Source organism: Chionomys nivalis, chromosome 1 (genome assembly GCF_950005125.1).
Source record: "Chionomys nivalis chromosome 1, mChiNiv1.1, whole genome shotgun sequence".
Lineage (NCBI taxonomy): Eukaryota > Metazoa > Chordata > Mammalia > Rodentia > Cricetidae > Chionomys > Chionomys nivalis.
Window position 1 is genome coordinate 67,939,391 of NC_080086.1, and position 24,615 is coordinate 67,964,005.

Consider the following 24,615-nt stretch of genomic DNA (forward strand, 5'->3'; position numbering starts at 1 on the left):
GGTAGCGCTCCCAGCATGCCTTGCGGCCTGGGGGGGAACTTGTGTGTGCGTGTGTGTGCGTGTGCGCGCACGCCTAAAAGAGCGCGTCCTGGGTCCTGAAGGGACTACAATTCCCGGCACACACTGGACAGATACCGGCGTGCCTCGCTTCTCCAAGTGGGCTAGCTGGGCTTTAGGCCTCCGCCTCTTAGTAGGGCGGGCGCAAGGAGAGAGCCGAGGCGGAGCTGATGGCTGCGCTGAAGGCGGGGCGGGGTGCAGGCAGGAGCCTTCGGGCATGGAGGGCTTTGGGGGGCATCTTCTGGGGGAAGGGTCCCCTGTTAACCCCTGACCTCCGGGTTCTGATGACGTCAGGAACTCCTGACCCTCAGGCCCGGATGACTTATGGGACCCCCAGTTTCCCGGCCCGGGTGCCTGTAGGGGTCCCTGCATCACGGGCATGTCTGACGCCTGGGACCCCGGATATCTGGGCACGACTGACTGTGGGGACTCCAGACTCCGATGCCCAGGATGCCTGCAGGAGCTCTGGAACCCGTCGGCGCGAATGGCTGGCGGTGGCGGTCGGCGCAGGGGGAGCAATGTTGCTGCTGTTGTGGGGCTGGGGGCGGGGCCCTCCCGCGGTGCTGGCTGCTGTTCCGGCTCCGCCACCCAAGTCTCCCCGGAGCCAGTACAATTTCATCGCAGATGTGGTGGAGAAGACTGCCCCTGCTGTGGTCTATATCGAAATCCTGGACCGGTAATGGTGAAGTTGACCGGGAGGTGTTGAAACCAACTGCCCTCAGGCAAGTGAGCAGAATGGGGTGGCAGCTGCAGTGTAATCGGTGCTCTCCCCCCTCCCAGGCACCCTTTCTCGGGCCGTGAAGTCCCCATCTCAAACGGTTCAGGATTCGTAGTGGCTTCCGATGGCCTCATCGTTACCAACGCCCACGTGGTGGCTGATCGGCGCCGAGTGCGAGTGAGGCTGCCTAGCGGAGACACTTATGAGGCCATGGTCACAGCTGTGGATCCTGTGGCAGACATTGCCACGTTGAGGATTCAAACAAAGGTGGGGATGGAGGAGGCCTGGTCCGATGGCAGCTGTTCACTTACTCCCTTCTTAAACTGATCAGTTTGGGTGTTCTCATTTCCCTTAAGGAGCCTCTTCCCACACTGCCCCTCGGCCGCTCTGCTGACGTCCGGCAAGGGGAGTTTGTCGTTGCCATGGGAAGTCCCTTTGCACTGCAGAACACGATCACATCTGGCATTGTCAGCTCTGCTCAGCGTCCAGCCAGGGACCTAGGACTTCCTCAGAACAACGTGGAATACATTCAGACTGACGCAGCTATTGATGTGCGTCCCGATAGGGGAGAAATGATGTGGAGCTAGGTTGGAGTTGGGGAGAATGGCGGTCTGTTGTGGGCACCAACTGACAGGTGGTGGCTGGGCCTATATTAGAGGTTGGGCTGCAAAATGCAGCCAGTGTAGGTCATGGACTGGGAACAGAATTTGAAGAATTTCCCAACATCCTGGTTATGCCTACAGTCATAGAATTCCCAGAGGCATAGACTTTCAGATTCCTTTGATGTTTTCTTTCATCTTATCTCACAGTTTGGAAATTCTGGAGGCCCCCTGGTTAACCTGGTGAGTGCCATGTTCTTCTAAAAGAATCCATACCCCAGGTCAGTGTTGGGGAAGGATGGCTTTTCCTCTCATTTTTAAGGATTTTTGGTTAAGTTTCTGTAGTTTCTTGTTTATCTCCTGGTATCCAATCAGACCCCTGCCCCCAAATCCTTGCTGCTCTGCCGTCTGTGTGGGTTAGGGGACAGAGGGCTGTGTCCCTGCAGGATGGGGAGGTGATTGGAGTGAACACCATGAAGGTGACAGCTGGAATCTCCTTTGCCATCCCTTCTGATCGTCTTAGGGAGTTTCTACACCGCGGGGAAAAGAAAAGTGAGCCTTTCTTAGTAGGAAAGGGGCACCTTTAAAATGGAGGGTGGGACATAGGGGAGGGGCGTTCATTGCAGCTTGTTGGAGAGGGCTCTACTGGTAGGAGGGAGGGAAGCAGGCGTAGCTGGGTGGGTTCATCTGTTCTCTTTTTACAGATTCCTGGTTTGGAATCAGTGGGTCCCAGCGCCGCTACATTGGAGTGATGATGCTGACTCTGACTCCCAGGTATACTAGGGGTTATGGTCTGGAGGACCACGAGTGTATCTGTGCTTTACAGCTGGACTCCGTTATGGGTCATGAGATGGGGGACCATTGCAGTTGGACTCCGTTTTCGGTTTTGCTTTCATGTCTGTCTTTATCTAACATGAGCTGTCGCAAGAGCTCGTCCCTCTTCATCATAACTTTCCATCCTACTGCATCTTGTACCTTTCACTAGATTGGCCGCATCATGTTATTGCTTTGCTGCTGTGATTCAGAATCTTCATGGAGCTAGCATTAAAGGGCCATTTCCACTTGTCTCTAACCATCTTGTTGCTTCTCCAGAACCACTTTGATTTTCTACTTCTATTTTTTTGTTTGTTTGTTTTTGTTTTTTGAGATGGGTTTCTCTGTGTAGCCTTAGCTGTCCTGAAACTTGTTCTGTAGACCAGGCTGGCCTCAAACTCACAGAGATCCGCCTACTGTGCCTCCCTAATGCTGGGATTAAAGACGTGTACTACCACCGCCTGGCTCATTTCTGTGTCTTTTTTTTTTTTTTTTTGGTTTTTCGAGACAGGGTTTCTCTGTAGCTTTGGAGCCTGTCCTGGAACTTCCTTTGTAGACCAGCCTGGTCTCAAACTCACAGAGATCCGCCTGCCTCTGCCTCCTGAGTGCTGGGATTAAAGGCGTGTGCCCGGCTCATTTCTTATCTCATATGGTTGATAGGACCCATCCTTCTAGGCTCAGCTTAGGTCCTGCCTTTCCCCAAGGTGTAATTCCAGAGTGACGCAAGTGCAGTTGGTTTAACACTGCACGTCATTTGGAATCAACACCTTTCACATATATATCCCACCTCCTAAACACTGGATGACAAACAGCGACCTGCCGAGATGAGAGAGGGCCTGGGTGCTGCTAACAGGGTGGTCTGTACCCTTCCAGCATCCTGGCTGAGCTGCAGCTCCGAGAGCCAAGCTTTCCTGATGTTCAGCACGGTGTCCTCATCCACAAAGTTATCCTGGGCTCCCCTGCACACAGGTGATGGAAGGCCTGCTCTGTGAGGTGGGGTGGAGTGGGGTGCGTGTACCCTTGAACTCAGCTGTCTACCCCTTCCTCTCCCTGCTCATCCTCCACAGGGCTGGTCTGCGGCCCGGTGACGTGATCTTGGCCATCGGGGAGAAAACGGTACAAAGTGCTGAAGATGTTTACGAGGCTGTTCGAACCCAATCACAGCTGGCAGTGCGGATCCGGCGGGGATCAGAAACACTGACCTTATATGTGACCCCTGAGGTCACAGAATGACTGGACTAGCAAGAGTATGAAACTCCTGCTCTGATTTCCTTCTTGCCTTCCTAGCCTAGGTTCTGAGTGTACCTGGGCCAAGGAGTCAATGGACCTATAGAGGGCGGGTTCCTCTAACCACCAGTACCAATCCTGGGCTCTGAAGAACACATTTTATATAAAATAAAATTATATCTAGCAACACGTTTCAGTCAAAAACGGGGGCTGGATCTTTTCCCCCACCAGAAGGCTAGAGGTAAAGCAGCACTTAGAGCGTGAGAGCTGACCTCCCGGACCTCCCTGTTCAAGGAACGCGCTGCTGCCATCACGCGTGGGCAGTTCTCTGTGTGCTGTCTGTTGACTGAATCTCCATGCTTGGCCCAGTAGGGGACGCACCAACTTTTTTTCACCAGTTCGTCATCCGCAGTGCACAGCTGGATGGGTGTAGTGGGCCTGCTGACATCAGGAGTTCTTGTGGGGCGCTCCTGACGTAATGGCAGCCTCAGACCCCTGCCATGGGGTCAGTGGTGGTTTGCTGAGAGGGCGGTGTCATTTCAGACGATCTGGTTGCTGGTCTGGCCAGGGTAGCGCTCAAACCTCCTGTTGGCTTCCTCACTGAAGGCATCACCTGCAGAGCAGACAGGCACTGTGAAGGGCTCCCCGCAGAGTCACAAGGGGGGGGGGGATGCAGAAACCAGGCAGGGATGAAAGCTTTCTCCTATCCCCATTCGCCCTTCCAGTCACCTACCAATGTGACAGTTGTGTACCCAGATGCGATGCCCGTCATATTTGCAGTTACACTTCATCGCATTGTTGGTGAAGTCACTCTCTGCCACCTCAAAATTCGGGTTGATAACCACCTGTGAGTTAGAAAGAAGGCTGGTGTGACCCAGCCGCACTCCTCCTGTCCAAAGGTGTCTCCACCACCCACCCCAAACCGCAGTATCCGAAAGCCCAGGCAGATGCCAGACACCTGGAGAATGTAGTTTCCTGGTTTCACATCTGTGATGTCAATCCACTGACAGTCAATATCGTGCCTGTAGAGATCCCAGCATCCCACGGTGATGCCCTGCTCGCCAAAGTTGGCACACTCGTACCTCTTGGAGACATCTGAAGGGAGGGTTATATGTCAGTGAAGGGCAAGACAATGCTTGGACTTAAGTCCACTCTAGCCTCAACTCACCCTCCAGACACTCGGTGTCTTCTAGACAGAAACTAGCTTTGTGGCCCTCAGCCACCTTGGTGCCATTGGGGGTCAGGATATCATAATGAGTGAAGATGTCCATACTGTGGTAATGCCTGCGGGACAAGGGAACTTGTGATTCTTTCCCAGATTCCAGCAGGCTTGTCATATCCCCTGCAGCCTTGCCTGTTTCTCTGGCCCCCATCTGCCCTCTCACCCATGGCACTCATGCCACACCCAAGAATGGCGCCCAGCCTTGGGCCTAAAGTCGGCTCTTCCTAAGTTATGGATCTGGGAAGAGAATCGGAGCAGACGCCGGTGGCCGTAAGGCCAGTTGGCCGAGCGGGCGGAGCTGGCCAGGCAGTTCTCCTCAGCAGCGCAGTACAGCATGTGCAGCGGTCGGTCCTCAATGTAGGCAGTCTCCTGTACCAGTGCGGAGTGCAGCAGCAGGTCGGAAGCAGCTGCGTGGGACAAGAGTGATGGAGTTACCACTGAGGGCATTCCAGCTCCCTGTGGGACGCTGGGTTCTCACGGCCTAGAAGTGCCCCTCCAGGTCACAGCGCATCTCCTCCAAGGGAGGGCTGGTCCAGGCCTGCCTTCTCCAGCGCACACTACCCAGTGGTCACTCACTCTCAGAACAGATGACTCCTGCAGTGAAGCGGGTTCCGGTCCTCTTGCAGGTGACGTGGGTGCTGTGATGGGCACATTGGCTCAGGGACAGCTCAGACCCCGTGCAGCGCACTCCGCTCATTACCACCTCAGTTACGTTCCCCGAGTCCCAGTACCATGTCTCCTGGGGAGCGTGTAGGGAGGAGTTCTGGTGAGGCCATAGACTCCAGTTTCCAGGGCCAAAGGACTTGCTTCTAGTCCTTTGCCCAAAGCACAGACTTTGGTGACAACAGCTTCGTTTCCCACTTCTCCCCACTCACCTGCAGGCCATGGTTGGCGTAGCCCAGACCAAGTTGCCTGCAGGCCACCATGGCCTCCAGTGTTCCCCAGTCATCTCCACAGATGAGGCCCCAGCGAAGATGCCCAGGTACCCCTATTTGCACCTCAACTCGCCCCTCATAACGGCTTCGGCCCCCACTCAGTCGGATCTGTAGAGGTACAGGAGAAGCTTTGGGGGTGACAGGCTACAGCAGGGAGCAGAGACAGAGAAAGGACTAGCAAATGGCAGGGTTTGTGGGAGCTGTGGGCTGTGTGGGCCTGGGATGAAGGGCTGGATGCAGGCAAGCTGTCTTCCGGATGCTGGGCCTGTGTAGAAAGACCCAAAGTGGAGTGCATGACTGACCTTAGTCTCCACTCCAGTGTGGGGGAGGTTGCATCGTACAGCGGCGTCCTGGCTATGGGAACAGTCCTCAGCTGTGATGTTCTTGGAGGGACACTTCCAGAGGGAGGGCTCCTGGCCAGAGCACCGGACTTCACTCAAGTGGATCGCACCCATGCCTAGAGTCGGAAGTCAAGGCTGAGGAGGTTGTAGCTAGACCTTCATTGCCCAGAGGACTCCATACCTTCCTAAGGAATGTACCCATGGTAGTGTGAACATCCGCTCCCCTCACCCTGCCCCATGCGGGCACCACTCAGGGCCTCTCGAGCAGTGCCAAAGCCCAGCTCTCGACACACCACGCTGGCTGCTTGCAGGTCCCATTTTCGGTCACAGACTGTCCCCCACGTGCCAGCCTTCAGGACTTCCACTCTGCCCTCTCCCGGGTGGGCACCGCCCTTCAGACGCACACGGGCCTGTAGGAGACAGACGTGTCCAAAGAGGTGATGAGAAATGTTGGTTTAGCCGGGCGGTGGTGGCGTACGCCTTTAATCCCAGCACTTGGGAGGCAGAGGCAGGCGGATCTCTGTGAGTTCGAGACCAGCCTGGTCTACAAGAGCTAGTTCCAGGACAGGCTCCAAAGCCACAGAGAAACCCTGTCTCGAAAAAGAAAAAAAAAAAAGAAAAAAAGAAAAAAAAAAAAAAAGAAACGTTGGTTTAGGGAGGGCTGTGCAGCCCAAAGAGCTGAATGAGATTTTAGTGACAGTGGGTGTTATCAGGTCTATGGCACAGCTACCGGAGTGTTCCGTGTCTTCAAAGATCAGAGCTGTGCTTAGTGAGTAGAGGATGGGCTAGGGAGCTCCCACACTGGGTGGGAAAAGGTCCCATTGACTGTCTTGGGCTGGGGGTGTAGGTGAACGATAGGTTTGCCTATCACGTGTCATCCTCAGTGCTGCAGAATGAAAACATTCATGTGTGACATACCTCCCCCTGAGGCTTCGTCTGTTGGTGCTTCCTCTGAGCAGTCAAGGTGGCATAAAGAGGACCCAGCACACAGCTCACCACCGCAGGGTTTCCCCCAGGGCATCTGGTGGTGTCATTGGCGCGATAGAATTCCAGAGAACAGAGGGAGAGGTGGGCTTCTGTGCCCACACATGTTATCCCATGCAGACCGAAGGAGTGCTTCTGCTTCTGGGCCAGCATCCTGTGGGGAGGAGTGAGGTGCAGCAGGGTGAGGCCAAGTTCTTGCTTACCTGCCCCTCAGTCATCTGCCACCTCCACTCCCTACCCCACCCCAACTTCTCATGACCCCTCCTCCTTCTTCTTCCCCCTCTGTGTTCTCCTTGGGAGAAACAGGATTGTTAGTGCGTAGAGAGATATTGTGTAGTCTAAAAGAACTTTGGCTACTCAGTCAGGGGATTTGAGGAACTTTCAGCAGCAGAACCCTAGGGGAAGGGTGGCCAGGTTTGATAGCAATCTTGTTCTTTTTGTTGTTTTTGCTTTTTTGAGACAGGGTTTCTCTGTATAGCCCTGGCTGTCCCGGAACTAGCTCTGTAGACCAGACTGGCCTCGAACTCACAGAGATCCGCCTGCCTCTGCCTTCTGAGTGCTGGGATTAGTGTGTGCTACCACCACCAGGCTGCAGTCTTGTTCTTAATGACCCAAAAGGGAGGCTGAGGCCAATGAGGCCATGCAAATCGAATGGGAAGAGAGAAGAGATGGCTCAGAAGGAGTGCCTGACACAAAACTGGCTTGAATAGCCAGCGAGCGGGCCTTTCTGTCATGCTGTGACTGAACAAGCCAAATGACAATGAGCCAGGATGCGGAGGACCAAGGAAGTCTGCCTCTAAGTGGTTTCTCAGAGGTCAGAGGGCTTCCAGGTTAGAAGCCCTGTCATAATATGACAGGCGGCTATGGCAAGAATCGACTAGAAGACAACAGTATGAAGGACTAGCGGTGACCCTCTCTGGAACAAAGACGGATGCAAGACAAACGAAAGTTGGAGGGAAGGTGGCTGTGGACACCCCAGTGGCAAACATGACCCAAGACCTGAGTTGAGCTGCAGATGTCTGTAATGAGGTAGTTCATGCTTGTGCAATTTCAACTAAGCACCGTTGCACAGCCATTTGAGCAGGGAAACAGGACACAATTAGAGATGCTAACACTCAGAAACACGGTAGAGATGTCTGAGAGAAGAGGGGGTTTGTAGATAACAACAGAACGGGGGCTTCAGCTAGGTGACTGGAGGAAGACTCCAGTCCTGGAGGCTGAACGGGCTCAGGGAGAAAGGGAATTATTGCAGTCAGGTGCCCTATCCCTGACACCAGAGAAAAGAGGGAATTTGACAATTTAAAGCCATTGGATATGAAGACAAGAGGAAAGGATATTTGGCAAAGGGTGGCGCATGCCTTTGATCCCAGTACTTAGGAGGCAGAGCCAGAAGGATCTCTGAGTTTGAGGCCACCCTGGTTTACAAAGGGGCTTCCAGAACAGCCTGGGATACACAGAGAAACCATGTCTCAGAAAACAAACAAACAAAAACCACACACACAAAACAGGCAAAGGAAGTAGGACACTTTACAGAATACCTTCGGAAGCCCAGGATAAACGGATCCTGAAAACCAAAGTGAACAGGTACTGTCAGTGTCCTGTTTGGCTGAAATCACAGGAACAGACATCTAACTTCTACGCTCATGCTCACTCACTCCCTATAACCAATACAAAATGGTTATAAAGTGCATGCTTTAATGTGGGGGTCAGGAAGGACAGTTATGGTGGGCAAAGATGACTCAAGCCAAAGACGGTTGCAAGAACTTACACTCCTCAAATCCTGAGCTCGTTGACAGCTACCGGGGACAGAAGCCCATGGGTTTGGCATACCATTGTGGGGACAGGGAGGTAACCGGGGAAGACCGGAGCTTGCTGAGGAGGGGACAATGGAAAGGATGCCTGCACTGGTCCTCAGTCACAGGTTATCAGGGAGATTTTAGTGGTGCTGTCTGCCTTTTAGAGACGAGTTGGATGGGTTGGAAGTCTCCTACTCCTTTGAATTCTGAGGGAGCCCAGGAAGAAAATATGGGACCGGATGCCTAACTATTAGCAGGTAGCCAGGCAGGAGCCATGATTCTTAAGCTATTCCCAGAGAGGTTCCATATGCCACCCTCCACACCAGGTAAAATTAAAGTATTATGTGTAAATGCATGTGGGTTTGTGCCCAAGAAAGTGGGAGGAGGGCAGCAGCACCAGATCCTCTGGAGCTGTAGATAAAGGCTTTTACAGGTAGCCCAATGTGGGTATCAGGAATTGAATTCAGATTCCCCGGAAAAGCAGTGTGCACTCTTAACCATGAAGCCATCTCTCCAGCCCCTGGTAATATTTACTTTAAAAAATGGAAATAAGAAACATTCATCGAACAAAGCAGGACTAGAAAACTGATCTCTCGGCTGCACTGGGATCTTATGGGGAGAGCCCGGCATGGCACAGAGGGCTAGATTCTACTGGAACTCACAGGAGGAAGACAAGTACACAAGGCAAGAACCAAAAGCCCTATGACTAACAATCCCCAGAGACTCGCATTACAGCGCCTTACTTCACATTTCTAGAAGGATCTGGAAGGTGACTGTCACCGCTGCCACTCCGCCTCTCAACACTTCCATAGTCCAACCGGCTTGCCTTGGACCCTTCCCTGGTTACAGCCCTGCCCCTGCCCGCCCTGCTTTTTCTCTGCTTCCAACCCCAAACTCATTTACCTCTTGCTTGAGCCCCTGCCCACCCGGGGCTTGTGTTTGACTTTAAACTTGTTGATTGCTCTGCAAAAAGGACAAAGACATTGACAGAGGCGGTGCTTGAGGTTATGGTCCAGGAAAATGAAGCGTTCTGCATCTAGAAGGACCCTCTGTTCACAGGCGGGGAGAGCAACTGGCTTCCCTGTGCACTGAGATGCCTGATGCCACCGGAGCGCATGCACTTAGCAACTCCCAACACTCACTGGGATCGGTGCCACTGAAGGCAAATCCAGTTATGGGAAATCCAGGTGAGGGAGTGGTGGGAGGTCAGTTGAAGGTCAAGGGAGGAGAGAGTGGAAATGGTTTTGGATCAAGGGAGTGGTGGTGGGTGGAGAGGAGGAAGAACGCAGGGGCTGAGGCTGCAATGGAAGCCTTTTGGGAGAAAGACACAGTATTTCCTCAGCTGTTCCCACACAACTCCTTAGGATTAAAGCTTCCTAAGATCAAAGCTCACCCGACTCCCATGCTTGCCTCCCTCCCTCCCTTGGGAGTAACCACTATCCAGCTACATTCCTAATCCATAGGTTGGGTTCTGGGATGGATATGGATAGGTTTTCCATCCATCCATCCACCTCCTGAGCCCCAGGGGACTGGCAGGAGGTCCCGGGGCTCTTGCCCCTTTACCTTCCAAGGGGCTTGGGGCGTCGGGCTGCTCGCTTCCTCAACTTTCTGTGAGGGTAAGACAAGATCAAGTCAGAATTGGTGCAACACCAAGTGGAAAAGGCCAATGCAGCCAGAACCAGGGGCAAGATTCCTTTCCCAATAGAGAGCTTCCAAAAGTAGCGTGATGTCATGAGCTATTGCCATGACAGTTATAGGCTGTCCTAGCCCATGAACAGGGGTGAGCTTCAGTGAAAGCCACGGACTCAGAACGGTGTCCTAGTACCAAGACTGTTAGAAACTGGATCAAGACAAATGAGCTGGGCTGGGTGGTGGTGGCATACACCTTTAACCCCAGCACTCGAGAGGTAGAAGTAGGCCTATCTCTGTGCATTTGAGGTCTGCCTGGTCTACAAACTGAGTTCCAGGACAGTTGAGGGAAAACTCTAGGGGAGTCCAGAGGATGGGTGTTGCCGAATATTTGTTCACACTCTGTGAAGATGTGTCATTGTGATTGGTTTACTAGAGAGCTTAATGGCCAATAGCTAGGCAGGAGAGAATAGGCATGACTTCCTGGCAGAGAGAGGAACTCTGGATGAATCTAGGTGTGCATGAGATGCCAGGGAGACATTAAAGTTGGACATACAGTACAGAGGAGAGGTAGCTGAGCCACATGGCAGAACATTGATTAATAGAACAGGTTAATTTCAGTTATAAGAGCTAGTTGGGAAAAAGCCCAAGCTAGGGAAAACCTTTCATAATCAATAATAAGCCTCTGTGTTGTTATTTGTGAGATGGTGGCCCAAAAGGAAAGTCTGACTACAGAGGGGGCACTGGGATTTGGAGGACATAGGAATAGCTTGGGTCAGGTCTAGGGAAGCTGAGTGCACCTCTTTTACTCCTCTTTGTTTCTTTCTCTCTCTCTCTCTGTGTTTGTATGTGTCTATATATGTGTGTATGTGTGTGTGTGTATGTGTGATTCCTGATTCTTGGATGGTCTCTCCAAGGACCTGAGACTTCTGGAGCATGAATGAAGAACCACATATTTGAAGATGTTAGCTTGGTTTGGCTGTGAGTCTTCTTCCTGCCCAGGTTCCAATCCCATAAGTCTGATCATTCACAAGCTGAGCTCCTCTCCCAAAGGTGCTTGCAGGGAAGTCAATCTTTTTTTTTTTAAATATTTATTTATTATGTATACAATATTCTGTCTGTGTGTGTGCCTGCAGGCCAGAAGAGGGCACCAGACCTCATTACAGATGGTGTGAGCCACCATGTGGTTGCTGGGAATTGAACTCAGGACCTTTGGAAGAGCAGTCAGTGCTCTTAACCGCTGAGCCATCTCTCCAGCCCCGGGAAGTCAATCTTTTAAATTGGCCTCAAAAATTGACTTCCTTCCTTCTCCAGGAGGTTTCCTAAATTCAATTTATCCTTATTGTCTCTCTAATTTCGAAGACTTTAATTACGGCCACTCTTTGTCCTGCCCAATACTATGTATGGCTTTGTTTTGGTGGGGGATGGGGGCGTGCAGTGAGGTGGGGTACAGGGTTGAGGTAGGGTCTTGATGTAAGTTCTGCCTGGTCTATCACTTGAGCCAGTGTCGCACACCAGGGTTACAGGATAGAGCATGGCCTGGTCAGCGCAGGCCTCATCTGGTTTTGAAAAGGTTTGTGACTCCCTGTTGTCACCTTGGTTAGCATTTCTTTGTCCATATCCCTGCCCTGTCACTTCTCTTCAGTACTCACGTATTCTGGCATAGTATACCGTGTGAAGGTGCATAGGATTTTATATGTGCATTTTTATTGGTTTGCTTTTCTTCCCCTGAATGCTGTCCAGGCTGGCCTTGAACTTGGAATCCTCTTGCCTGAGTAATTAGAGATTACAAACATGTGCTATTGTTAGGCATGACATAATTCTCTTGCCCGAGTTTCCCAAGTACTATGATTACAAACACGTGCTATCATTGGGTATGACTTTTTAAAATTTTTTTGTGAGTTTAGTTTTATGTGTGTGGGTATTTTGCCTGCATGTATGTCTGTGTACCATGTGTGTGCCTGATGCTCTCAGAGATCAGAAGAGGGCATCAGAGTTGCAGAACCAGAGTTCTAGAACCACGGTGTAGGTGCTGGGACTTGAACCTTGTGTGGTCTGGAAATGCAGCTGGTACTCTTAACTGTTGAGCAATCTCTCCAGTCCTTGTATTTTTTGAGATAGGTCTCACTATGTAGCCGAGGCAGGCCTCAAATTTAAATGTAGCCAAGGATGGCTTTTAATGCCCGTGCTACATACCCAGCTTGTAATTGTTTTAAAAGGCATTTGTTTCATTAAAGTAATTATTTAAAGGTTAAATAATTTACTTATGTGTGTGTGTTTGTGCATGTGTGTTTGGTGTGTGTGTGTTTGGTGTGTGTGTGTTTGGTGTGTGTGTTTGTGCGTGTGTGCAGGCATCCATGGAAGCCAGAAGACATTGGATTTCCTGGAGCTAGAGTTATAAGTGTTTGTGGGACCTGATGTGGAAGCTGGGAATTAGCTCAAGTTCTCTGAAAGAACAGCAAGTACTTTTGACCACTGAGTCATCTCTCCAGCCCTGTGATTATATTATTATGAAAATCCATCTGAAAAAATAGAGCTACAGCCTGATCATGTAATCTCATAGACCTCTTCATTAAAACACCCTTTTTCCTCTCTTTTGGAGACAGGGTCTTCAAGTTGGCCTAGAATTCCAGATCATCCTGCCTTAGGCTCCAGGCTGCTGTTTGTATGGGTGAATACCAGCATTTATAGCTTCAGTGAAACACTCTACTGTCATGTGATGTGGTGGCGCCTTTAATCCCAGCACTTGGGAGGCAGAGGCAGGTGGATCTCTGTGAGTTGAGGCCAGCCTGGTCTACTCAGTGATTTCCAGGACAGTCCCGCCCCCGAACAAAATAACACCACAACCAACCTCGTTACTGTCTTTTCCCCATTGCCTTTAGTAGGAAGGTCCATGGTCTGGTACCCGACTACCTCCCTCATCATTTATCATCTTTATACTCTCCACACCTCGCACGGAGGTCAGGAAGCATGCGCCATAGTGACATAAACGAAAAGGTGACCTCTTAAACTGGGCACAGTGGGAAAAGCCTGTGTTCCCAGGACTCAAAGCTGAGGCAGAGGGCTTGCCAGTTCAACTGCTACATAGGGAGGCTGTCTTTTATAAAGAAGTGTCTTCTTATACAACAGGGAAGCTCCGAGAGCCTCGGTTTCATAACCTGCATAAGAGCAGCAAAGGATTCTGATAGCTATACATTTGTTCTTTCTTTTAAAATTCTGTAGCTTTCACATATTCTAGAACACCAAAGCAAGTTTGAAAATTATCGGTGCAAAACTGGGCATGGTGGTGCACACCTGCAATTTAGTTAAAAAAAGAAACACCTGAAGTTGATTGCTGGTCTACACATACACACACTCATGCACACATATGTGTGCATGCAACATAAACACACACACATAATAATAAATAACACAAATAAAACAATCCAAAGTCAAAGTAATGATTAGAAATGTGTCAAATGCCATACATCAGCTGGGCATGGAGATAGACAGACCCATAACCCCAGTACTTGGGAGGTGGGGGCAGAAGGATCAGAAGCTGAAGCCAGGGATATATGAGATGTAATTTAAAACAAAAAGAAAAGCAAAACAAAAACAGTTCTGGGAACAGGACAGGTGAGATGCTTCGCATATAAAGGAGCTTGGTGTCTAGACTGCCGATCTGAGTTCAGTCCCTGGGACCCACATGGGAGAGAGCCTCCTCTGGCACACCACCCTCTGACATCCATCTCTTCATAGTGGCACTCAAGTTAAGTGAAAATGTAATAAAAATTTAAAAAAACAGCAAAACCTCTGCTCAAAATCCTCCAATGGTCCCGCATCTCACAGAGTGAAGCCATTGTCTCCCAAGTGGCCCTTCTTGATCTAGCTCACCAATCCTCCTCTGCCATTTCCTGTATCATGTCACCTACCACGTTCTCCCTCGCCTCTCAGCGCCAGCCACACTGACCGGAAGAGAAGAATGCTTTCTCACCATCGCGTTCTCCTAATTCCTCATCCTCTCCGACACGTCTGGGTAGCTGTGCCCTCGCCGCTCCCACTTCCTTACCCCTTACTCCCTGCACACGACGGAGACAGGCAAACCTAGGAATCGCTTAGCAAACTGGACTCAATTGCCTTGAGATATACATACACATCCCCTTTCTCAACAGACCACGTAGCACCCTGGGACCTCTGCCTGCATCTTGCCACATGCACACCCATCTCTGAACAAAGCAATTAGGTCACTCTGGCAGACGGCTGACCTAGCAACCCTTAGTAACTCCCTTTTTGGCACAAATACATCCTGGAACATATTCAGGAACTAGGGAAGTGACCCTGTCCAGCCTAGGCAGGCAAACTGTATTCTCTGAGTATAATTTCAGGGAAAGGCCACAGTTTACCATTGCATGCCTATGCCATGATTGGGTATGCATAAGATTAAAATCAGATGCATCATGGGAAAAGATATGAGCAGTAAACAAAGGCTTCTATAACCCAAGTCTGTCAATCAAAATAGGAAATTGCCCACAGTTCATCCCTTAACAACCAGCTCTTCTCCCAGACCTCAAAAGGAAGTCTTGGCCAGTGACTAGGTGTCCTGGAGCACTCTGGCTCAGGTGTCCTGGAGCACTCTGGCTCCGTCCTGGAGCACTCTAGCTCAGGTGTCTTGGAGCGCTCTGGCTCAGGTGTCCTGGAGCACTCTGGCTCTGTCCTGGAGCATCCTGGCTCAGGTGGCCTGGAGTGCTCTAGCTCGTGTGTCCTGGAACACTCTGGCTCTGTCCTGGAGCACTCTAGCTCAGGCGTCCTAGAGCACTCTGGCTCAGGTGTCCTGGAGCACTCTGGCTCTGTCCTGGAGCACTCTAGCTCAAGCATCCTGGAGCACCCTGGCTCAGGTGGCCTGGAGTGCTCTAGCTCGTGTGTCCTGGAACACTCTGACTCAGGCGTCCTGGAGCACTCTGGCTCAGGCGTCCTGGAGCACTCTGGCTCAGGCGTCCTGGAGCACTCTAGCTCAGGCATCCTGGAGCACCCTGGCTCAGGTGGCCTGGAGTGCTCTAGCTCGTGTGTCCTGGAACACTCTGGCTCTGTCCTGGAGCACTCTGGCTCAGGAGTCCTGGAGCACTCTGGCTCAGGCGTCCTGGAGCACTCTGGCTCAGGCGTCCTGGAGCACTCTGGCTCAGGCGGCCTGCTGGCCTCTTGTGGTCCATCTGTTCCATATGTTTCACATTAGAATAAAATCCTTTCCCACGTGGCTATTTGCATGTGCTCTTTCAATTCTTTGAGTAAGAAGCCATGACACGCTAACACTACCATGCTCACATTTTATAAGTTCACTTATTTTTCAGTTGTCCCCTGGTCTGTGCTCACTGTGGAATCTCCAAAGTCTACAGTGGAAGCCGTCACAGAGTGGGTCATCAACTATGCTGGATGAGCGACTCTCTAGGCCTTGGTTCACTCCATCCTCTTCTCCTGGAAAAGCTTGAACTTAAATCCCACCACTGTTTTAGAACCTAGTGTTTGGTCCTGAAGGACAGCCTGGGTGACAACCAGGGCACAGCACAGCTTTTGTAAAATGGTGTCAGTCCACAGACAGCTCAACTGTCTGCCTTTGTACCACGACAAAGAAAGTTCCAATAAATATGGAAATGAATGGATATTAGAGAATGTGTTGACTTTAAAAAAACATTTTCTTACTCTACAGACAAATGCTATTTGAGAGGAAGTTGCTAAACAGAAAGTTTGTGAACACTTAAGGAACACGTGGTACTCCTTAGTGATCTAAAATTATTGAAATAATAAAATTGCGCTCAAGCTGCGCTGAGCGCTTCCTATGGAGGAGTACTGAATTCAGAGGCTGGAGGCCGCTGCGAGAACAATCAGCTAGAGTTTAGAAAGACTACAGAAATCCCCCATAATTTCATTAGAGACGAGAGAATGAAATATTGGTTACATTATCGCCGCTTTCTGCCCAGCGTATATTCAGGTTCAAAAGGCAGCTTTATCGGTATTAGAGATAAGACCTGAAACGGTTTCCTGTCTCAACATGAGGCAAATGCCAACTTTCTTCAAAGACTGGCACTTCTACAACACACTTCCCCAATGGATCACATCTTATGCAGTGTGCTCAATGGAAAGCCACCAGGCCGGCAAGGAGCCTGGCAGCAAGTGAAATAAGTAAGAGTCGAAGAAGGCGAACATTTTGGGCCTACAACTCTCCAACTGGCTGCCAGGCTAGTAGGGGCTGTTTATCCAAACTATCAAACGAGATGCTTCAGGAAGGAAGCTGCACAGAACCGTTCACTAGGGTGGGTGACTCGGTGCTGGCCAGTCCCAGTTCTGAGGCCCCAGGCGCAGCCTGGAGAAGACACCCGCAGGCCGCACCCTCGGTGAACTCTGAACTCTGAACTTGTAAAACTCCAAGGCCCAGGCTCGAGAAATCTGCCTGACGACCGATGACGTCACCCTCACGTCCTCTCATCCTGCCACTCGCCTATCTGCCTGTTTCCTATCCTGGGTAGGAGAGCCTTCGAGGTCGATTTCCCTGTTGCCTTGTGGCACAGCAGACTCCCAGGTTCCCTCTCTTACACCCGGGCTCCCCCTAGTACCCATCATCCTCGCCAAAGTCTGCCAACACCCCTGAGCCCCGCACCTGTAGAAGGCAATGTTGACTCTCTTTGCTCCGGGGAAGCCCAGCATACCGCAGACCACGTGGCTGTTGTGAGCACTCCAGCCTTTATCACACACTTGTGACCATCCTTCAGGAAGCCTGACTTCCACCAGGCCTTCAGTCACAGGCAGGGGTCGCCTGCCCCAATCCACAGCTGGTCGGAGCCGCACCTCCTCCACTTGCAGGTGATGCTCCACCTGAGATGGGACCAGAGGCAGGGGCAGAATAGATAGATAGATAGATAGATAGATAGATAGATAGATAGATAGATAGATAGATAGATAGATAGATAGACAGACAGATAGATAGATAAAAGAATAAAAATCCCATTAGCAATGCCGTGCCACCCTGAAGGAGCCCCGGTTGTGTCTACTGTTGGGACCACCGAGACAAGGCAAGGGGGAAGCCAGGCCAACTGCCTGTCAGGGGGATGTGCCCCAGGGCAGTGTGCCCCACGCGGCAGTGTGTGACAGGGGCAGAATGTGCCATGCCCGAGAGATAATAACAGGGCCCGAAGGCACTTAGGAAGGGAAGCTATAATAAGTCTGCTCGAAGCAGGAGGCAAGCTTCACAGGAACTGTCACCGGACGGGGAGAAAGTAAGAAAGACACCGAAGGAGAGCAGCGACGTCGGAGGGAGGGACAGGTGACCAGGAATGAACTGGAGAGGCTCGTGCCAGGTTTAGTAACTCGAATGTGAATACTTAAAATAGTTGAATTTGGGAGCTAGAGCTCTTCCAGAGGACCTGGGGTTCAGTTCCCAAGACCCCAAGACAACCACCTGCAATCCAGTTCCATGGGATCCAGCGGCCTTTTCTAGCCTCTGCCTGCACAGACACACATGACTGCAAAGCACTCATATGCAGCTTTTAAAACTGGATTTTGCAGGGCAGCAGCATCTCTTTTGCCTATACCTTCCAAGTTTTCCAGAAATTTACATTATCCCATAAAGGTTTATGGGATCCCTTTATATCTCTCCTAACCACATATGGCCATCCCACAGCTTTTTGGGGGTGTGTGTGCATGCGCGCACGTGCGTACTGCGTACCTCGATGACATTGGAGTCTGAGAAGCCAGGAAGGCGCTGGTCCTTGCAGATGACCCCAGCATCCTCATCGTGGGTGCAGTCACTGTTTCCCCAGCCCCGGGAGGCACATTCTGTCACACTTCCCTCAGTCCCACGGCAGCTCAGATTGTCCAACCAGATTCGGCCTGTGGAAAGGGAGGTGAGCAGACAGAGAAATGCTTGAGGAAGAAGGGTGAAGAAGAAATGGGGCTAGAGAGGAAGCTGGTGGCTTCCTGTGGCCTTAAGGATAATTCTGCCCCCTCCCTTTTTTATGAGAAGGGACAGGGGACTCTGGAGGGGAAGAGGAAAGAGGGTATAAGGTTGATTGCAAGGTTGGTGGTGATCTGGGACACTGAAAAATTGATGAATTAAAACAACACCAACCAAGAATCAATGTTTGAATTCTCGTCAATAAGGATTCATTCAATAGTAGCTATAATTAAGTCTCTATTATTGCCAAACGCTCTGCCATAGACTGGAGCTGACAGATGACGACTATATGTAAACAGACGGGGGCTCCAAATATGACGTAACTTACCTAAGAGTCTGACTTCTCACTGAGACTTGGGAATCCTAGATTCTTTTACTTCACTCTGGCGTTCTTCCCTGTGGCATTTTTCTGTATGCCTACGTTGCCTGCTGCCACAGAAACCCTATTTTTACTTTCCAGATCATATTGAGTATTCGCTGACCACTCAGAACTGGGAAGGACCTTCTCAAAGGTATGTGTCACAGCCGGTGTTCAGTGTGCCTCACCTAGTCGAACAAAGCTTACCGTTCTGCCTCACAAGTCCACATAATCACCAGAAAGTCCTTGTGCCTCTTTACAACTTTCCCCATCCAGGTCTGATTTAGTCCTTCAATGCCACCCAGAAAACCCTCCAGCCATGACCGGCCTTCCCGAATTTGAACATGTAATTGCTAACTGAGGCTTGTTTGCTTCTGGGCCAGACTTTTGGTTTTTTTTTTTTTTTAGCCATTCCTCCTGAAACGTGGCTTCTGAGAGCCGTTTCTCTCTCCCATCTCTCTAGAAGACTGAGCGGGGCAAACACCACCTCTTGAGCTACACCCGCCCAGCACTTCTACTTTCCTCTCTAGGTGTGCCATCTCCAAGTGGCACCCTGTCTCAGAAGGGGCGGAGCCAGTGGGCACAGGGGCATCAACACAACAGCTTGCATGTATATCTGCCGACCAGTCCACTGTGGGTCCTTCTGGTCTGCGCACTTCCAGCCTCAGAGGATTGTGTCCCAGTCCTCACACTCATACTTGTGCCCTGAGTTCCAGCTTGCTCATTTTCGCTCTAGCCTGGATCCTGATTTTGCCAGCTGTAGTATATGACCCCTTCTAGCCATGGACATGCACACACCATTCACCAGCTCTCACATTCTCATCAAATTAGCTGCATTTGGATCAGTCAGGGGTCACCTGCACTGGGCCATCCGCGTGCATGGCTCTGAAGAATCTTTGCAGAAGAGAACTTATCAGTGCCCCCTTTGTGCACATAGAGCATTGGAGGCTCATGGGAAGCCTGGGCTAGCTCCGGGGCATATGGCCCGGAAATCACTGTTAGATGGTTTATCATCCATGGAATTACTTAATTCAATCCACTCTCGGTGTACCACGTCCCCATGGCTGTGCCATCATGGTATTCTTCTTTCTGTGTCTTGAGCTACGTTAGGTAATGTCTGGGCTAGCCCGAAGCATCACTCACCTGTTCCTGGGCCATATTTGGCACTATGAGTCCAACCCGTGGCTTCCGTGAAGCCCAGCTCCCGGCAGAGGACGTGGGCAGCCTGCAGTGTGAAGTCATCATCACAGACGGTGCCCCATTCACCGGCACGTTGTATTTCCACACGGCCCTCATAGGGCTTTCTAGGAAAGCCAGCCAGTCGGAACCTCAGCCCCTGGCTTCCCGCCTTCTTCTCTGGGTCAGTGGAAGGGGATGGAGACCCCACACTGGTGCCACACAGCAAGGGCAGCAGCAGCAGTCCCCAGGAGCAGCAATACCACACACTGACAGGTCTCATGGCAGGCAAGGCCCGAGGGGGCACTAAGGGACAAAGAGGGAGAGACGCTAAATGAGATAGGGAACAAAACAGGCACAGCCTTAGAAACCCAGTTATGGGGTGCGGGGGGGGGAGGCTCGTTTTTCCCTTTGCAAATAACAAAACTGTTATAAGTTGTTCTGTCCCACAATGTCCTTCCATCATTCCCTTCCTCTTCATTTACTCCCATTCATGTGGAGGCGGGGTTACAGGCCAAGTGTGAGGATGGTCCAGATAAACAGAGCGATTGGGAAGAGACACACAGAGAGGGTGACCCAGACAGACAGGATGTGAGAGGAAGGAGGGAGACTGTGGGAATGGAGGGAAAAACCAGAAGGACACAGACTGGGTGACAGACACATTGAGTATGGATAGACATGATACAAACCCAAACGCATAGTACGGGGCGGGGTGACACAGAAGGAACAAGCCACGAGGAGAGGGAATAAAGGCCACAGTGCAGGCACAGAAGAAATGACAGGAGGAGCCTGCAGCAGCAGGCTCAGACAGCAGTACAGGCGCGGAGAGCCTGGGAGAACAGCCGCAGCGAGCTGAGAACTATGAATGAGAGGACTATGAGCAGCTTTCTGTGGAAGCAAACGCCCAGGCAGGACAGGCTGAGGCTAAACAGAAGGAGGACTTTCAGCCACCCTCCCTAGCACATGGGCTCCCGGAAAGCTAGGTTCAGCCGGGCAGGGTTTGTCCAATCTTCCTTTAACACTACTGTTTCTGTCACCGGGCAACCACAAGCTAGGGCTGGCTCCTTAGTTCAGGCCTTCTCTATCCAAGGCTGAAAACAGCCCTCCACAGCAAGGGGGCCCCCAGAACTGCTTCCCCCAACTCAGACAAGACAGCTTTGTTTGGGGGGCATTTGGCTTGGCAGCCCTGGTTAAGGGCCTCCTAACTACACCCTAAAGTCTCCATCCCCAAGATCTGCTCAGCTCGCCACTCTTGCTATTCGCTCCTTTAGCAATAAGAAAACTGTCAGTTGGTCGGTTTTTGGCTTTTCCGACTGACTCCATCCCAAATCAACTTTCCCCCTGGTCCACAGTCCTCTCCATCCCCAACTCCTCTTCCTCCTGGCCTGCAGTGACTCCCCTACCTTCTTCGCCTAGGCAGAGCTCCAGGGGCTGGGTGCAGAGTGCTGGTCCTGGAGATTAGTTTTAGGACTTCCCCCAAAAAATTGTTCGGCCAGGGGAGACTGGACCCCCCCTTTCTCCCCCCTCTTCGTTGGTCCCTCCCACATCCCCTAGAGCCCTCCCACATTCCGCTTTCTCCCTCCATTCCAGCCAGGCCAGTTCCCTCCTCTAGATCTTCCCCTCCCCCGTGGAGCTGGCTGCAGCCGTCCCCCTACCCCCCACCCCTCTCCCGATTCAATGAAGCTTTCTTCCCCCCCACCCCCCGCAGGTTGGAGGTCCGTCAGACGCCGTCAGGGTGCTAGACTTGCAAACCGTTTCGGGATCGGCCCCTGTGGAGGCGGGAAACTTTCCAGCCCCCAGCCGTTCCTTCACATCCCCCGCTAGGCAGAGTATCAACAGTCCAGTTCAGCTCCAGGGCTGGGCCATGGGAACTGGTCCCGCAAGGGGAACTAATGTTCCGAGGGCCCCCGTAGTCGTTGTGGTGGCCCCGGGGGCCTGCGGGTGATGTCACGGCCTTCACTCTGATGTCACGTTAAGCATCTGACATCAGTCTCAGCCCCCCACCTCCCAGGCACCACGGCCCTCTGGTTGGGAATCACAGCTTCCCTGAGTGGCACCACTGTGCGAACAGTAGGATAAAGGCCCCCGTTAGTTTATCTGGGCACCCTGACTTCTTCCTGCAGGCTCCTCTTCCTCCAACCCCCATCATCGCCGCAGGGGCCGAGGAGCGGGCACGCCTCCGGCACCCTGCAGCCCCGCCCCGCCCCACCCCCCCGCCCTCGGGCCAGGAAGCGCGGAAGGAACCGCCCGGGCCATGGAAGGGGCTGTGATGGAGGGTCCGCTCTTTCTGCAGAGTCAGCGCTTTGGGACCAAGGTAGTGTGTGTATGTGTTTGTGTGTGGCGTGGGGGATGGAGAAACCCCTCTGGACTAGAAGTGGGTGAAAGTATTCAGAAAGAGGGAAGGGGCCGGAAGCAGGTCGGAACGCCGCGAGGGCAATTGTAGAGCCCCACGACGTTCCCTTTGAAGCCCCAGGCTGTGCCCTTCTTGGTGCGGAGTTGGGATGGTATTATCTTTGGGAAAGTGTCCCTGCCTGGGAAACCACAGGCTCAGATCGGCCTGCATGGGGTCTCTTCTTCCCCGTGGGGCGCGTGCTGCCGCGCACTACCGCGTCTTTCGTTTTTTCCCAGAGGTGGAGGAAAACCTGGGCTGTGCTCTACCCGGCTAGTCCTCACGGTGTAGCGCGGCTGGAGTTCTTTGACCACAAGGGGTCGAGCTCTGGAGGGGGTCGAGGCGGCTCTCGCCGTCTGGACTGCAAGATGATCCGCCTGGCTGAGTGTGTGAGCGTGGCCCCTGTGTCTGTGGAGAGTCCCCCAGAGCCCGGCGCCACTGCCTTCCGCCTGGACACCGCGCAGCGCTCGCACCTGCTGGCGGCGGACGCCCCGTCCAGCGCTGCCTGGGTGCAAACTTTATGCAGAAACGCCTTTCCGGTGAGGGGTTGGGGGTGAGCTGCCCTGGGCCTAAGGGACCCTACGAGAATGGGGCTATTAGAGCGGCACTGGACCTCTTTGCACCTACACCAGACCCAAGGGAATTCTATATAAGGTTCTCTATGTGCCTTTTTTCCGCAGAAAGGCGGCTGGGCTTTGGCGCAGACCGAGAACCCGCCTAAGTTTTCTGCCTTGGAGATGCTGGAAAATTCACTGTACAGCCCCACCTGGGAAGGTAGATGCCTGGCATGAATGGAGTGGGGGAAAGGATGTGCTCTTGGGGAGGTAGTGTTGGAGTCTACCGAGTCCCTAGCCTGCCCCAGCGCTCCTTCCCCTTTCTGTGTGTTCCTTCCAGGCTCCCAGTTCTGGGTAACCACGCAGAGGACCGAGGCTTCTGAACGCTGTGGCCTGCAAGGCTCCTACATACTGAGGGTGGAGGCCGAGAAGTTGACCCTCCTGACTTTGGGGGCCCAAAGTCAAATACTGGAGCCGCTCCTTTTCTGGCCCTACACTCTGTTGCGACGCTATGGCCGGGACAAGGTGCAGGGGCTTTCTGGGAGGATGATTGTCAGAGAGGGCGTAGGGTAGCTGTAAGCCACCAATTCCGTCCCCAGGTGGTCTCTTCTCTGCAGGTACACTAACTTGGTCAGACCTGTGGGCATCTCTTGTGGCACTCGTAACGTGTTTCCCTTCACACCCCCAGGTAATGTTCTCTTTTGAAGCGGGCCGCCGCTGCCCCTCTGGCCCTGGGACCTTCACCTTCCAGACTGCACAGGGAAATGACATCTTTCAGGCAGTTGAGGCCGCCATCCAGCAGCAGAAAGCCCAAGGAAAGGTGGGACAGGGACAAGATGTCCTCAGAACTGACTCCCATGAAGGGGAGGTCGAGGGGAAGGTGGTTTCCTCTCCTGTTCCTCAGGAGCCCCTGGGCAGCCCCCCGGCCCTATATGCTGAGCCTTTAGACTCCCTGCGAATTCTCCCAGGCCCTTCTCAGGACTCTCTCTACTCGGACCCCCTGGGCAGCACCCCTGCTAGGGCAGGGGAGGGGGTGCACGCAAAGAAACCTCTCTACTGGGACTTGTATGGGCACGTGCAGCACCAGCTGCAGAAAACCAAGCTGACGGACTCCAAAGAGGACCCCATCTATGATGAACCTGAGGGCCTGGCCCCAGCCCCTACCCGGGGCCTTTATGATCTGCCTCAGGAGCCCAAGGATGCATGGTGGTGCCAGGCTAGGGCGAAGGAGGAAGGCTATGAGCTCCCTTACAACCCTGCTACGGATGACTATGCTGTGCCACCTCCTCGCAGCTCGAAGCCTGTGCCTGCCCCCAAGCCGCAGGGCTTGGTCCTTCCTGAACCTGGTCCCACAGGTGGCAGTGGCAGCAAAGGCCACAGCTTAGACACAGCTCTGTACAGCAAGGTCCAGAAGAGTGGGACCTCAGGGACTTGGGACTGTGGGCTTTCTAGAGTAGGGAATGACAGGGGAGGGGTCAAGTCGGAGGGCTCCACCTGAGGCAGCTGCCGATAGTTCACGGGGAGTTCATGCTGATAGTTCATGGGCACTGAAAATCAAACCTGTTATAACCAGCAGGAACCAGAGGGTGGGAGGGGCCTATGTTAATGCTAGGGGACCAGAGGCATCAAGGGATGGCCAGCTCCAGGAAGTCACAGAAGTAGAACAGATGAGAAGGACAAGAGATAGGCTTGTGGGGAGGCTCGTGGTGCTAAGGAATGGATGGCTCATGGACTAGGCCTGTGGAAGGGACCCCTAGTCAGAGGATACACTCTGGGGAGGCCAGTGTGGATCCTAACTCTTGTGTTGTTCTTTGCCAGATATATTTTTAATTTATAAAACAAATCTCATTAAAGCCACTTTGGGTTGAAACAGTTTCTCTGTGTGAATAGACACAG

The 24,615-nt window shown here is 52.3% G+C and overlaps 3 protein-coding genes across 5 annotated transcripts; 2 read left to right on the forward strand and 1 right to left on the reverse strand.

Annotated features, from left to right (window-relative positions):
• Positions 1-185: 185 nt before the first annotated feature.
• On the forward strand, positions 186-3,618 carry Htra2 (HtrA serine peptidase 2). Its single transcript, XM_057777419.1, has 8 exons — positions 186-733; positions 838-1,042; positions 1,132-1,326; positions 1,585-1,617; positions 1,821-1,926; positions 2,079-2,148; positions 3,061-3,156; positions 3,255-3,618. The coding sequence occupies exons 1-8, from the start codon at positions 228-230 to the stop codon at positions 3,418-3,420; spliced, it is 1,377 nt and encodes a 458-aa protein (XP_057633402.1). The 5' UTR covers positions 186-227; the 3' UTR covers positions 3,421-3,618.
• Positions 3,559-21,277, reverse strand: Loxl3 (lysyl oxidase like 3). Of its 2 annotated transcripts, XM_057777405.1 has the most exons (14): positions 21,180-21,277; positions 19,744-20,082; positions 18,015-18,178; positions 16,950-17,164; positions 6,831-7,050; positions 6,142-6,322; positions 5,874-6,028; positions 5,512-5,679; positions 5,213-5,375; positions 4,800-5,043; positions 4,583-4,698; positions 4,373-4,509; positions 4,148-4,259; positions 3,559-4,027 (listed from the first exon to the last, which is right to left on the reverse strand). In XM_057777405.1, the coding sequence occupies exons 2-14, from the start codon at positions 20,057-20,059 to the stop codon at positions 3,954-3,956; spliced, it is 2,265 nt and encodes a 754-aa protein (XP_057633388.1). In that variant the 5' UTR covers positions 20,060-20,082; positions 21,180-21,277; the 3' UTR covers positions 3,559-3,953. The 2 variants fall into 2 exon arrangements, with proteins under 2 accessions (XP_057633388.1, XP_057633379.1); XM_057777396.1 differs by lacking the exon at positions 21,180-21,277 and having other exon boundaries at positions 19,744-20,336.
• Positions 21,278-22,006: 729 nt separating this feature from the next.
• Dok1 (docking protein 1) lies at positions 22,007-24,583 on the forward strand. Of its 2 annotated transcripts, XM_057777954.1 has the most exons (5): positions 22,007-22,090; positions 22,405-22,704; positions 22,846-22,939; positions 23,060-23,244; positions 23,408-24,583. In XM_057777954.1, the coding sequence occupies exons 1-5, from the start codon at positions 22,031-22,033 to the stop codon at positions 24,215-24,217; spliced, it is 1,449 nt and encodes a 482-aa protein (XP_057633937.1). In that variant the 5' UTR covers positions 22,007-22,030; the 3' UTR covers positions 24,218-24,583. The 2 variants fall into 2 exon arrangements, with proteins under 2 accessions (XP_057633937.1, XP_057633946.1); XM_057777963.1 differs by lacking the exons at positions 22,405-22,704; positions 22,846-22,939; positions 23,060-23,244.
• The last annotated feature ends 32 nt before the right edge of the window (positions 24,584-24,615 follow it).

Coding starts and splice junctions, on each gene's coding strand:
- Htra2 (XM_057777419.1), top strand. CDS start 228: ATGGCTGCGCTGAAGGCGGGGCGGGGTGCAGGCAGGAGCCTTCGGGCA. Junction 1,327..1,584: donor AGACTGACGCAGCTATTGAT/GTGCGTCCCGAT, acceptor CTTATCTCACAG/TTTGGAAATTCTGGAGGCCC. Junction 2,149..3,060: donor ATGCTGACTCTGACTCCCAG/GTATACTAGGGG, acceptor GTACCCTTCCAG/CATCCTGGCTGAGCTGCAGC.
- Loxl3 (XM_057777396.1), bottom strand. CDS start 20,257: ATGAAGAGGAAGGGAATGATGGAAGGACATTGTGGGACAGAACAACTT. Junction 7,051..16,949: donor GTCAACATTGCCTTCTACAG/GTGCGGGGCTCA, acceptor TCCTCCCCACAG/GATGCTGGCCCAGAAGCAGA. Junction 6,323..6,830: donor AGACGAAGCCTCAGGGGGAG/GTATGTCACACA, acceptor TGTCTCCTACAG/GCCCGTGTGCGTCTGAAGGG.
- Dok1 (XM_057777954.1), top strand. CDS start 22,031: ATGGAAGGGGCTGTGATGGAGGGTCCGCTCTTTCTGCAGAGTCAGCGC. Junction 22,091..22,404: donor GTCAGCGCTTTGGGACCAAG/GTAGTGTGTGTA, acceptor GTTTTTTCCCAG/AGGTGGAGGAAAACCTGGGC. Junction 22,940..23,059: donor GTACAGCCCCACCTGGGAAG/GTAGATGCCTGG, acceptor TGTTCCTTCCAG/GCTCCCAGTTCTGGGTAACC.